At 35.5% G+C, this 15,252-nt stretch overlaps 1 protein-coding gene across 1 annotated transcript in view; it reads left to right on the top strand.

Moving 5' to 3' along the window:
- The window catches only part of LOC121424112 (DNA repair and recombination protein RAD54-like), a 31,433-nt gene extending 21,866 nt beyond the window's left edge, over positions 1-9,567 (top strand). Inside the window, exons 15-22 of the mRNA XM_041619711.1 lie at positions 222-254; positions 529-684; positions 4,379-4,489; positions 4,853-4,976; positions 6,709-6,787; positions 7,390-7,569; positions 8,022-8,185; positions 8,617-9,567. Of these exons, the coding sequence (XP_041475645.1) occupies positions 222-254; positions 529-684; positions 4,379-4,489; positions 4,853-4,976; positions 6,709-6,787; positions 7,390-7,569; positions 8,022-8,185; positions 8,617-8,818 (1,049 nt within the window). The 3' untranslated portion in view covers positions 8,819-9,567. The remainder of the gene's footprint in view (positions 1-221; positions 255-528; positions 685-4,378; positions 4,490-4,852; positions 4,977-6,708; positions 6,788-7,389; positions 7,570-8,021; positions 8,186-8,616) is intronic.
- Positions 9,568-15,252: the final 5,685 nt, after the last annotated feature.

Below are 15,252 nucleotides of genomic sequence, written 5' to 3'. Positions count from 1 at the left end.
CATTCAAAACTTCAAAGTTCTGCTCTCAATCAAAATGGGAATGACCAGTCATTATAGTTTTAGTTAATTATTGTGTAATATATACAACTATCACCCGATCAAAACTATGCTGCTGCTTGATAAACAAGTTATCTATTGCAAATCCCTGAGCTACTGATTAACATAGGATGTGTTATATTTTGTTTTTAATAATCATGATTTTTCATTTTCTTTTCTTTCAGCTTCTCTGCTAACTAAATATCTTCCTGTGAAAGGTAAACACATTTATTCAATGTATCAAACACTACACAATACCATTGCTTGATGATGTTGAACACTGTTGATTATAAAAGTCATTAAACGAATATAAGGTTTTATAATAAACTGCGCTACAAATAAGCCAAGACTTCTAATTTTTTTTTCAGCTTGGCTTGCAGTAAACTACTCTGAAGGGACCTTTTGTTTATTGCTTTTTTTCTCTTTTTGCAATAAGCAATCTAATTCCTCATCTGTTTGAAAAAAAAATGATTATGATTTTTTTTTTGACAGTGGAGCAAGTGGTGTGTTGTAGACTGACCTCAATTCAGTCCAGTATCTACCAACAGTATGTGAAAATCAAGATGAAAGAATGTAAGATGAAATCACAAGGCAAGTCATCTGTCTCTACGCTCTCAGCCATCACACACCTCAAGAAACTCTGCAATCGTAAGTTAAATAAATAACTTTTAGAATTGATAATGAGGTTATAAATAATTACATAATATTAACTGCCATAATTGCAGTGGCATTCAGATGGGGGGGGGGCCTTGGGGAACTTGCCCCTCCAAAAAAAAAGTTTTCAAAATGAAGAAAAAAAAGAGAGAAGGGTGAAATATATCATTTTATGAATATCATGTCAAAATCTATCACCAAATTTGATTTTGTGATATAATGTCACAATTTTTGCTCACTGGCTTTGCTCGCATTTTTTTATAAATTATGTCCGATGCATCATTTATGACCCCCGCCCAAAAAATGTTTGGCTCACTATACCACTGTATTATTGGCATATTGCATTGAACTGCATGTATTCCATGCGTCAAGGAGGATTCTAGTATTTTTGCAATTGAATGCATGTTTCCAGCTACCTCAAAACACCAACAATAAATCACGGTTCGAATAAAGGTTCTCTGTAAAAATCCAAAATAGTAATTTGGTCTTTAAAAATGGAAAAATCACATTATAGCCTTGATAAAATTGAGATGAAAGTAAAATTGCACTCAAATGCTTGATCTTCAAAGATATTTCAGCTGTAGCTAAAACAGTCGCATTTCATCATAGAGTCTGCACGGTGAGTCAAAAACAGCTGTTTTACAAATTTGTATATGAACCATTTATACGAAGCTGGTACAAATATAACTGACTTTTTTCGACTCGCTGTGTGGCCATCATAGTTGAAATGTGACTGTGCGATAATGGAAATTAAAATGATTGGTGATCTTATGATGTGCCCAAGGATATTTTCTAGTTATTAATAAAATCATGTATAATTTCACAAACAGCCTTATGAAAACACCTCCATGGTCAAAGTTCCCCAACTTGGCTTGATCAAGTTTTATTAAAGCTTGATTACTTAATAGACAATGGGAACCCAGGGCCCTGAAAATAATCTTTTATGAGGGGGTACTGGTTTAAATTTGGCAACCACAAACAAAAAATTCAAGGTAATTTTGGTTACATTTTTATTTATCATACGTACTAGATGTCCAAGGGGGTGCTGTCTATGGTGAACATACGCAGCACCCCAAGATAAATCTTACTTCAGCACCCACACTGTACAGTGCCTTGTGAGATCCTATAAATATGCAAAGAAGGCAAGATGGTTTTGTCCTGGAAATAAAAAAAATGAATGAATAAAAAAACAATAATAATAAAAATGAAAATAAAAATAAAATATATGAATAAATAAATAAATAAGTGAAAATGATCTTCAGTCTTTCATGTTGGCAAGTAATTGCCATTCAACTTTCAGCTTTAAGTTAACTATCTGGTTGTATATTACACAGGAAATGCCAACAGTGTGAATTTCACATCATGAGAATTTATGGCAATAGCTATCTTGAGTGATATTTACTCCAGTGGTATGAAGAAATGTACATAACAGGATGAAATCTACCAGGGAGTTATGCCTTGGCTCAAATCTGTAAACAAGGAGGAATGTAATGTACCATGATTAAAGTTCGAAAGTTCACTTTACAGCTTAGTCTAATTATTGATAAATGATTTTACTTTAATTTACCCTAGGCCTGATTTTTTTAACTGGTGGTGATGATTTTTTACCTGATTGCTAAGAAAGCATTAATGCTTGTAAGCAAGCAACCAGAGGACCGACGGCTTAAGGTCCTCTCCGAAGGACCTGTTAATGAGGATTAATGCCTTACTAAAAGGGCACTGACACACCAAGTGAGAGTCGAACCCGGGTCACCGGAATCCGAATCCCCCGCTCTAGCGACTGAGCTATCGCGCCTCCTGTCAGATTCATGTCAGAATTTTTTGTCGCGGAATCCGCTGATGTTGTGCCGGTTCGAATCTGGTATCCCAATAAATGAATTTATGAGCAGGGAAGTACAATTAACTCACAGATTATGCAATATTGATTTCAATTTTAAACAAACATTCATTTTAAAAAATCAGAAAAATGTGATGAGAAGTCAGGAAAAAACTTGCTGATATTTACGTGGCCATCTTGTTCTATTTGCCTTTAGCTAAGCTCCTAGACACATATAGAGCCTGCCGCCCTCTGTATGCATCTTGGAGCTTAGCTACTAACAAAGAGAATAAGATGGCCACGTGAACATCAGCAAGTTTTTTCCCGTCTTCTCATATTTTTTTCTCGGTGGTCACCTGAAATTGTAACTAAGAAACCTGAGTTATGATTTGTAAGACTGAATAATTGATAATTGTGTTAAGATTAATAAGATATTCAGAAAAAGAAAATGTTCAGCTATTTGTTATGTATTACATTTTTTTTTTCGGAACAGAAAAACAAAACCGGAACCCGCGCACATCGGACGGATTCACGTATTCCGTCCGTTCCGACCCATGCCTACTTTACCCTGTATTTTACTTTACTGTACCCTGTTTTTATGCTTGTCAGTTTTGCTTTTTGAAGATTGTACTTCGTATTCCCTTTTGATTCTGGTTATTTTGTAAATGATCAAGGACACCTCAACACATTGCTGATGTGGTTTACGGTACACCATGTGGAGTGTTATAGAAGCAGTGGATAGAAGAAGAGAGGAAGTGGATAGGCGAGAAAGTGGAGATTTGAGAATAGAGTATTCTTTCTTGAGACTCCTGAAGACGGTCCTGAAGACAGTCAACCTGTCCGAAACGTCGAGTCTCTCTACTACTCATCATCTCTACTCGCCGACGCAAGCCAGCATCTCCTCATCAGCTCTACTACTCAAGCTGTTCTCACTCAACATTCCTTCTGGTTTACAGTCCTTTTCAGGACTATTCTCAAGAAAGAATACTCTATTCTCAAATCTCCACTTTCTCGCCTATCCACTTCCTCTCTTCTTCTATCCACTGCTTCTATAACACTCCACATGGTGTACCGTAAACCACATCAGCAATTGTACATGCCACCATGCAAACCTTCAAACAACATCTGACCTCAACACATGTTATGTTAATTCTTTTTTGTCAGAATGGTACTGTGCAAATTTATTGAATGAAAATAATTATTTGATTACTGCTCCAATATGTTACGTATCAGGAGCAATTGAAACTGAATTAATGTGATTTTTAAGGGTTTACCAATGCAATATTAAAACTCAGTGTTTTTGCCTCTGTTCATTACTTTTTTCTCAAAATATATCTCTATGCCCCCACCCACAAAATGGTATTCAAACTTTTGAGGATATATGGAATTGATTCATTGAATTATGTAATCTAATAGTTTATATTCATATTTAATTGAATTGAATTTAAATTATATGAATTGACTTAAAATCATGTTTATTGAGTTGAATTGAAATTATTTGAACTGCAATAAATCAAATTCAGATTTGATTGATTGATTTGAATCAAATCAATTAAATCATATAAATTCAAATGGAATTAATAATGATATAATACTACTAGCTGGACTCATTAAGGCGCTTTTTGCCGGAGCATACAAATCACAACTGTTATTACCCCGGCTTTAGCCCGAGCTACCAATTTATCAGTTTACCTCACCTCGGTCGAGTACAACACAGTGTGGATCAATATCTTGCTGAATGAAGTTACATCATGGCTTGGATTTTAACCCACGACCCTCTGTTCAAAGTCCAGAGACTAATGCTCTGGGTCACAACGTAAATCAATTGAATAAAATCTTAATATGGAATCTTTTATTTTTATTTTTCTTCAGATCCTGCTTTGGTATATGACAAGTGTGTTTCATCTAAAGATGGCTTCCATGATATGCTTCAGTATTTCCCACCTGGCTATAACAACAAACAACTCCGACCAGAGCTTTCAGGTAAGATTGATTTCTTCACCATGATCTCAAAGAATTTTATTATTCATTTGGTAAATGAAAATTATACATAATGATTGAGAGAAAGAAATACATTCAGCATTGTATATACTTGTATGTAATTACAGAAAATTAACCACTGGGATACAAGGAGCAAATGCATTTGTCTTTTAGCTGTGGCAATAAGCCTTCTGTTCCACTTGATTTACAATATACTGTGATTAATTAATTGTCATTGAGTAGGTGTTTGGAGTTAGTTGAGCTCTAATAGAAATGGCTTCCTTATAAAAGAAGTCCTTTAAACAAAAGTTTTGGAAAGTAGCTGATCTTTTCTTCTAAACATGATTTCTTGATTAAAATTTCCAGGAAAGATGCAGGTTCTGGACTACATTCTTGCCATAACCAAGACTACCTCATCAGACAAGGTTGTCCTGGTGTCCAACTACACTCAAACATTAGATGTCTTTGAGCAACTCTGTAGGTTAAGAGGGTAAGTTGAATTACATCCTTGACATCACCAAGACTACCTTATCAGACAAGGTTGTCCTGGTGTCCAACTACTATCGAACATTGGATATCTTTGAGCAGCTCTGTAGGTTAAAAGGGTTGAAATACAAGGGAGGGGGCGCATAGCTAAATTTGACTAAATCTGTTTATTTTATATGTATAGTAGTAATGCCAATTTATGCATGAAATTGGAATTGGATTGCAATTCTTTGCATATTTGAGCTTTTGTTGTTTAGAAACTCTTTTGTGCGATTCTTGTCAAATGCATATAAAAAAGAATCTGTGGTATCAAAATGTTTCCAAATGTATTGCTTGGTTTTTTGTCTCACCTGCGAAGCAAAGTGAGACTATAGGCGCCGCTTTTCCGACGGCGGCGGCGTCAACATCAAATCTTAACCTGAGGTTAAGTTTTTGAAATGACGTCATAACTTAGAAAGTATATGGACCTAGCTAATAAAACTTGGCCATAAGGTTAATCAAGTATTACTGAACATCCTATTAGAGTTTCATGTCACATGACCAAGGTCAAAGGTCATTTAGGGTCAATGAACTTAGACCATGTTGGAGGAATCAACATCGAAATCTTAACCTGAGGTTAAGTTTTTGAAATGTCATCATAACTTAGAAAATATATGGACCTAGTTCATGAAACTTGGACATAAGGTTAATCAAGTATCACTGAACATCCTGCATGAGTTTCACGTCACATGACCAAGGTCAAAGGTCATTTAGGGTCAATGAACTTTGGCTGAATTGGGGATATCTGTTGAATTCCCATCATAACTTTGAAAGTTTATGGATCTGATTCATGAAACTTGGACATAAAAGTGATCAAGCATCACTGAAAATTTTGTGCAAGTTTCAGGTCTCATGATTAAGGTCAAAGGTCATTTAGGGTCAATGAACTTTGGCCGAATCGGGGGTATCTGTTGAATTACCATCATAACTTTGAAAGTTTATTGGTCTAGTTCACTAAACTTGGACATTAGAGTAATCAAGTATCACTGAACATCCTGTGCGCGTTTCAGGTCACATGACCAAGGTCAAAGGTCAATGAACTTTGGCCGAATTGGGTGTATCTGTTGAATTACCATCATAACTTTGAAAGTTTATGGATCTGATTCATGAAACTTGTACATAAGAGTAATCAAGTATCACTGAACATCCTGTTCGAGTTTCAGGTCACATGATCAAGGTCAAAGGTCATGTAAGGTCAATGAACTTTGGCCATGTTGGGGTTTTTTGTTGAATAACCATCATATCTCTGTAAGTTTATTGGTCTAGTTCATAAAAAAGGGAAATAAGAGTAACCATGTATCACTGAACATCTTGTGCGAGTTAGAGTAGTATTCAAAGTGAGCACTGCTGCTATATTGAACCGCGTGATGCAGGTGAGACGGCCAGAGGCATTCCACTTGTTTTTTGTATTTATCTTTCTTTTCAATTTTTTGGGGGTATTGTTTTTAATGGAAATTGGTGGCATTAATTCTTTTCCCATCAAACACAACATGAAATTTATCAATGTTAATTGATGAAATCCAAAGTTGTATATGCTGCTTGGACTAGGGTTAAATCTGATTCATATGTATAAACTCATCAAAGATCATCAAAATGAATTTATCACATATTAATCAAATGTATTGCAGTTTTAAAAGAATATGGTATCATGATTCTAACTGTCATGTTATTTTCATGTTTTATTGCATTTATTTCAGATATCTGTTTGTCAGACTAGATGGGTCCATGTCCATCAAAAAGAGAGCGAAAGTTGTGGACAACTTTAACAATCCAAATGTAAGAAAGAAATACTATCTATTTACTTGGTAATTTATGAGTTATTCTATTGGTAATTCCTTCCACAGTCCAAAAGGAGGTGGGATTGGTGAAAACCATGGAGGGTGAAATGATGAATTTCTCCATATCTTTCAATAAGCACTCAAGTGATTTTGTTTTCGTAATCAAATGAGAGATTTTTAATTGAGATTGATTCCTTGCAATGATAAAGATAGATAATTATTGAGATGATTAAGGCCTGTCATTATTGTATTTATTTCATATGTCACTCTGAAATATAAAAAGAATTAATGATTAGAAATGGAGTCTATATGTTACTTGGTGAATGGTCATTTCAGGTCCTATCACACTCTTATTACCAATAAATTCATGACCATGGAGTGAGGTATTTTGTATTTTTCTTTTGTCATAATTTGATTCGTAGTAGGCTGTACTATGGATATGGCCAGTACAATCACTGCATTTTCAACTACTTTCCTATCTCCTCTCTCTTTCTCTCATTTCCCTTTTATTTCTCCATCATTCCTTTCTCTTTTTACATCCCCTTTCTGTCTGTCTGTCTGTCTATTTCTCACTCTCTTTTTCTCTCTCTCTTACCATAGAGCCCTGAGTTTATCTTCATGTTGAGTAGCAAGGCCGGTGGGTGTGGTCTCAACCTGATAGGAGCCAATCGTCTGGTCATGTTTGATCCAGACTGGAATCCGGCCAATGATGACCAAGCGATGGCCAGGGTGTGGCGTGATGGGCAGAAGAAACAGTGCTACATCTACAGACTTCTAGCGGTCAGTGGATTGATAAAATCATGATGAAAACATAGAACATAGACCTGGGTCCTGTTGCCTAAAAGCTAATATTATGATAACTTTGCCATCCAATGGAAACTACAATGGAATCCTTGATTCTGATTGGTTGTTGAGCATAGTTTCCATGGTAGTTACCGATGGATGGCAAAGTTATCATAGCAATAACTTTTTATGCAACTGGCCACTGGGGACCGTTTCATGAAAGTTGTCAGCACTAACAAATTCACTTTCTCTGGCAGTCACTATAGTAAGAGTCAGAGGCCAGTGTTTCTCAGGCAATCAAAACCATATATCATGTTTTTTGTGTAATGGGAAAAAAATTCTCATTCGAATGGTATGAATGCAAAAGAAAATGAATCAAATAAATTGTTGCTGAAACTTTTACTCCTAAGTCTGTCGAATCACTGCTCTTGAATGTTTCCAACTTTCAGACGGGAACAATTGAAGAGAAGATCTTCCAGCGTCAGGCTCACAAGAAGGCCCTCTCTAGTTGCGTAGTGGACAATGAGGAAGATGTCGAGAGGCATTTCTCTGTTGATGAACTCAAGGATCTCTTCAAACTCAATGAGGGTACACTGAGTGACACCCATGACAAGTAAGAACTCTGACATTCTTAAAGAAGCGGAAGAGGAATGACTTTTGACTTGAGGGGATTGGGGAAGGGGGCTGGGATTTATTATTTTACATGATATAACCAAGGTAATTCCATTCCATTTCTCTATTGATGAACTCAAGAACCTCTTTATTAAAGCTTGATGAGGGCACAATAAGTGACACCCATGACAAGTAAGAACTCTGGCATTCGTGAGAAAACGGAAGAGGTGATAAATGTCTTTAAGGGATGGGGAAGGTGAGGTTGGGATTCAATGTAATGTGTGGCGGTTCATGTCAAATTTTGCCCATAAGAGATTTCTGTGGTTTGAAGAGAGACTCACCTGTAATGTAGTATCTTGCTGTAAGTAATGATATACACTGTATTGTTGATCTGGCTATTTGAAGTGATTTATTTATCTCATTGAATCACAGATTTAAGTGCAATCGTTGTGTGAACAACATCCAAGTTCGGTCTCCACCCGATGACTCTGATTGCAATAGTGACCTATCACAGTGGAACCACTGTGCGGATAAACGTGGCGTAGAGGACCAAGTACTGAAAGGGGTATGGGCCACCAAGAATGTCTCCTTTGTCTTCACCCACAAATCACATGAACAGATTAGAACAGTCTGAGGACTCACTATGTGTACATTGTATGGAGAATATTTATGAGGACCAGATAACGAAGAATGCTTGTTCAACCAAGAATATGTCTTCCATCAGAAGACATACAAACAGATTAGAACAGCCCGAGAACAGAACTCTTTGTTTTGATTAAAGAAACATATGGACTATATTTATAAGGATCAGATTATGAAGATCACCAGATCAACCAAGAATGTGTCTTTCATTTTCCACCACAAGTCACACAAACACAGAACATTTTATGCAGCATTATAGCAGTGTAAAATATTGTAAAGTAGATGAACGGAGTGGACCACTGTGGCACTTGGCATATAGGACCAAGTCCTGAATAGAGTCTATGCCATCAAGAATGTGTACTTTGTCCTATCTCACAAATCATGTGAACAGATGAGAAAAGTCTGAGGGCTTATTTGTGTTTATGGAAATGTTATGGAGTATATTTCTGAGGATCAATTTAATGAAGAACACCAGATCAGCCAAGAAAGTGTCTTCAATCTTCAAACAAAAGTTGCACCAAAGTCTGAGAACTCCTTATTATGATTTATGAAACCTTATATAGATGCTTTTTTATTAGGACCAGATTACAAGGGACACCAAATCAATCCAAGAACGTGTCTTCTACCGTATCTTCTGTCACAAGTCGCATAAACAAATTAGAACAGTCCTTGGGCCCATCTTACAAAGAGTTGTGATTGATCCAATCAATCACAACTTTGGATGGCCAGCAAAGTCAACATATATTATGCATGCTTGTTCAAAATATTTTTTAGCTGTGATGTATATTCAAGCATTCATTGTTTTCTGGAAAATTCACTGTGCTCTTTGCATACAGAGGACATTGTGCAAATATTTTGTACAAAAAATTATGACACTGATGGATTTCCAATTCCATAGAGTTACCATTGATCGGATCAATTGTAACTCTGTGTAAGATGGGGCCAGATGTACACACACTTTTATGTAGCGTTATAGCAGTTTAAGGGTTTAGAGAACAAAGTGAACGAGGTGCTGTAGTGTAGTGATTTCACAAATCGTGTGAACAAATCAGAGCAGTCTGAAAATTGTTCAGTGTTCAGGTCTCGCACAAGAAACGTTAGATTGAAAGGAGCTATTTTGAGAGTGAAGAATGAAGGAGAACCCGTCTTACAAAGACGGGTTTATCCAATCAATCCTAACTCTAAGGAAATCCACCAGTGCCATAGTTTTGTCTACAGGAAATTTGCAAAATGTCCTTTGTAAACAAAGGATAACACCAAATTGTCAAAAAATCAATGAATTCATGGATATACATTCATATCTAGAATTTTTTTTGAACAAACATGCATTTTATATGTTAACTTTGCTGTCTTTCCATAGTTGCGATTGATCGGATCAATTGCAACTCTTTGTAAGACGGGTCCCAGGTCATGAATGGAGTCTGGACAACCAAGAATAAGTGATATGTCAAATTTTGTTGAATGAGAGGAGTACCAAGTAATGATCAGATTGTGCAACAAAGAATTACACTCACATGACAGTATGGTGTGGTTGGTATTGGTGCTCTTTTCTGGATATTGTTGATAGTCTAACAAATCCAAAAATTAAATATGTGCTATTAAATGCATGTTAATGTGGAAAGTCCAAAAATTTAAATTTGAAGGGTTTGGAATAAGGGCCCAAAGTGATTAGTTTGAATGCTGTGTTTTTTGCATTTTTTTTGGGGGGGGAGGGGGGTAATATATTTGTAGTCTCAGTGGTTAATCAAAACTCCTGCAATAATGTCTATTAGGCCCTGATTCATAAATTTTGTAATCGATGGCAGGTTTAAAGCTATTGGTATCCTGTCATTTGATTGATCAAGAACATCTTTGTAATAGATACCTGGTATTTTCCACTTATAGTACGCTTTATGAAACAGCAACCAGATACAAAAAATAAATGAAATCTGTTCTATCTCCTCTTTTCATCTTTTATTTAAGAATTATCTCACATTGATATGCAACTTAGAGATTAGATACTTTGTAAAAGATTATATTTTCATACATGTGAAACTGGATATGTAAGAAAAAAGAACAAGTGTGATTTGTTTATGCTTCTTGGTCAGTAGCTGGGCCCTCAAAGAGTAGCTTTATTCTATTCAAGTGATATTTACTACTAGAAAGGTTTTGCATACTTACAAGAGCTGGGTGTGGACAAAAAAAATATTTTAATTCGGTTATTGCTGCACCAACGATTGATCAAATAAAGAAGAATCATTCTTATAGGCAATGTGTCTAAATTTTAAAAAATAATTTGTTATATAGGTGAAACTTTTGGTATAAAACATGCTACAAAATAATTATTTTCATCCAACAAAAGTTTTTGTTATTACACTTTATTTCTGTTTAACCCCAAATGATTTATGATAAATCTGAAGTCTGAGTTTTGATATGATATAGGTTTTATAGGGAGAGGTGTTTTACATGGGTCAAGATCCATCTTTTCATATGCCAGGTACATTTAGCAGCTTGAAAACAAGGATACTGCACTCTGATTGGTCAAAGAGACCACACACCCACCCAAAGTCCATCAGGCTTCATGCTTGGGCCTTTCCAAGGTCACACTCCCATTTGTGGTAATCTCTTCAAATTACCCGTGTCTGTTGTTTTGAAACATTCAGCCAATCGGAACTCTGAATTTCATGCTACTCAGAAATTTCTGAAATCTTGTCTTTTATCTTGGTGGGGAAAGCTGGATCTTTACCCATTTCCAAGGTGCCACATACATGTATCAAGAGTGACATTGTAAGAAAGAACACAGATGAGCTTTATGATGATATAAATAGTATTTGGGCTCAAAATCAAAAGTTTTGCACAATTTGCAAGATTCACTTACTGTATTTATCAAAATATTTCATTAAAAATGACTTACCAATATAACAAAGTAAAATTTACTCTTTCCTGTGGTTCAAAGATATTCAATTTTACTTAAGGATGAAGTGGTTAAATTCTTTGAGAAAGGAAATCTCGCAATTCGTGAGATTTTGCAGGTCCAAATAGGAAGCAGGTCACTGCTTGGAAGACAAAGCTTTTCATCTCAATGTGAGAGTAAAACAAAAACATGGCTGCCATAAAACTGTAACCAATTGATTAGTCTCCCATTTGCCTGATGCATTACTGATCATAGTGTAGTGGTTGCATATCTTGTCTTTCTTTAGGTGGTGCTGAACCAGCCAGAGTTTGCTCAATCTTGAGATTTTAGCCCGATCAGCCCTCTTTGCGATTAATCTCGAGATTCAAGAAACTTCGTCTCCACCATCGCAAGAAGAACAATTCCTTCTCAAGCGAGGCATCAATATATTATGATCTGACGCTGTGAATAAATAATCCCGAGTGCGTCTGCACCTGCGAAATAGCGTGCTATTTTGCAAATAATCCCAAGTTGCAATCTTGAGATTAATCCTGCGAACTAGCGCGATAATTGCATCTCCATTACAAATGATCTCGAGATCGGGATAATTTGCCAAATCAAAAATAACACGCTAATTTGAAAACTTGGCTAGTGCATACGGCCCTATTCAGAGGTTTGTTAATTAGAATCCTATTCTAAGCCTTAATTTTCTTCACCAAGAAATTCATCCATGTGCTGCACTCAACCCAGGTGAAGTGAATTGATACCCATTGTGATTTATTCCTTAACCCTCATTCTCCTGGGGGAGGGGGGGGGGCCATAATGGCCCCCTCAACAATTTTCACGATATATCCGCTGCGCAAAATTTTTTGACCTTGCCGCTCGCTGACATTATAGTTTCAAGTCTTGCGCAAATTTTGAGACCAAATTTGTGACGCCTGGGTACGCGGTTACGACATTACGCAACATTATGTAAGTGCATGTCAGACTCAAAATTGCTCAAAAACGTGATTTCATGTACAAATCCAATGCAAATTGGGCTTATTTCGAAAGGGTGGGTGCTGTCGCGTTAGGGTGCGTCAACGCGAACGCGAAGATTCGTCCAAAGCCCCCCGGTTTGGCCGAAAGGGTGCGTTGGGAGCGCCACGTCGCGTCGCGTTCACTGGAACGCGCCCTTTCGTCCAAAGCCCCCCCGGTTTGGACGAAAGGGTGTGTTTAATAATAATGAATAAATAAATACAAATATTTATAAGAAAGCTGAACAAACAAAAAAGACGAGTGATATGTGAAATTTGCATAGGAACATAAATCATCATATGGCACAAACATTCTTTTTAAGGTAAAAAAAAACAATGACGGCATGCTGCATGAGGATTTTTTCGGTGGAAATGTTTTATGGTATAATATTGATACATGTAAAAATTATGACTGATTTCAAGGTTCTTTCAAATAAATAAAAGTAACTTACCTTCAATTTTATATTTAGCAGGTGTGTATTTATTACAAAGGAAAACATTCGTATACCTGGAGATATTTGGTGTTCCCCAAATTATAAAACTTACGGCAGATGTGTCCTGGAAAGGCAAGGCCAAAATTGATGTCGGGTCAGCATTCACAACGTTTAACTCTTCAGACCCTACCTTACTATATTTTACACTTGAGACCCTGCCTCAGTATATTTTGTGAGATGTATCTGTTGTGCATGTGTGCGTGTTGTGTGTATAATAATAATAATAATAATATGTGCATGTTGTTTGTATTATAATAATAATAATACTTATAATAATAAAAATAATAACAATAATAATAATAATACTTATAATAATGATAATAATAATAATTTTCATGCCAAGTGGCTTATTGCAAGGGTGGGTATCTGATTTTATTATCATTATTATTATTATTATTATTATTATCTTTATTATTCTTAGTTGAACTTTTCTTTCTTTTCCTCAAATTGTCAATGCTTTAAATGATTGAAAATCCACTATTTTACGTGCAAATTGGCAATGTTTGACAAAATACCTTATATTCAGCTTTCTTATAAATATTTGTATTTAATTATTCATTATTATTAAACACACCCTTTCGTCCAAACCGGGGGGGCTTTGGACGAAAGGGCGCGTTCCAGTGAACGCGACGCGACGTGGCGCTCCCAACGCACCCTTTCGGCCAAACCGGGGGGCTTTGGACGAATCTTCGCGTTCGCGTTGACGCACCCTAACGCGACAGCACCCACCCTTTCGACATAAGCCTGAAAATTGTGTATTTAGCCAAAATTCATAAATGTATCATTTCTATTTTTACTAATTTAAATTAATTAATTTTGCCTTGTTTATGATCAGAATTAAGTCTGGAGCAATTTCCATCAAAAAACAATAAAAAACAAAAAGTGAAAAAACAAAGAAATACATAAGAAATTAAAAAAACAATAAAATACATAAGAAATCGGTCATGGTACCAGAATATTTTTCATTCACAATTGTTATGAATGCTATAAAGAATATTTTCACCAAAAACTAGCACTCTAGGAGCTATATTTAGTGAATCGGAGCAAAAAGTATGATTTCATGAATAAATTAGCATAATTAACTCATATAAAATTTAAAAAATGAATTCAGTGAAATTTACGAATGCAACTGCGTAGATTACGTCATTCTCTTCCATCATGCAAATTTTTGTTGTGAGATCGCCATAATGCCTCCCCCCCCCCCCCCGGAATTACAAGAATCAAAATACCCGGGAGATTTAGGGTTAAATGCTTAAGTGCTAATATGGCAGCTTCGATATAGGGTAATTATGTGATACATAGTAGATTGCAGTTAAGGCCTACATTGGTCAAAAGATGTGCACTTCATAAATTAACAATATCTCTATCATCTAACAGTGAAAATTAATGAAGTGATCTTGTTCAAAATTCAAGGTACCAAGTCTTAAATTATTTCAACACCAAAGTATTTTCTCAGAAAGTTAAATCATGATTCAATTCTATCATACAACTGAGAAAAATCATATGCACTGATGATATGGAAGATGTAATGACTGTGATTTTATACCAAATATTGTGAGGTTTCATCAGAAATATATTGTTTTTTATTGGTAAAGTTTATTTCCCTTCTTTCTCTGTAATTTGTATTATTGATTACTGAAAATTATAATGTTGTGTGCATCTTTGAAATTATATTGTTAAGATGATATATGTTCATTATTGTTTTCTATTATTTCCTTCTTATTTTTGGATTTTGTTTGTATTTTCAACTTGTCTGTTGAAAATATGAAAAATAAGTACATAATTGTTGCACGATATGCAATATTTATTTATGTGTATTAAAATAATAATTTTGGCAATTCCTTGTGTGCTTTTACTACTTTTATCAATTTTTTTGTGATAACCACCAGGGGGTGATTCACCAACATCTAGAATCAATTTCTGACAGCTTGAGACCAATAAAATCATTGAGAAAATTGTAACTGAAAGTTTGTGGGAGCTGGAATAATGTATTTTATTTTAATGGCAATTTGATAACATTTCAACGATTAGCGATGACAATTTT

This window comes from Lytechinus variegatus, chromosome 11 (assembly GCF_018143015.1).
Source record: "Lytechinus variegatus isolate NC3 chromosome 11, Lvar_3.0, whole genome shotgun sequence".
NCBI classification, from domain to species: Eukaryota; Metazoa; Echinodermata; class Echinoidea; order Temnopleuroida; family Toxopneustidae; genus Lytechinus; species Lytechinus variegatus.
The sequence above is the reverse complement of the archived record's forward strand: the minus strand, read 5'-3'. Positions and strand labels throughout refer to the sequence as shown.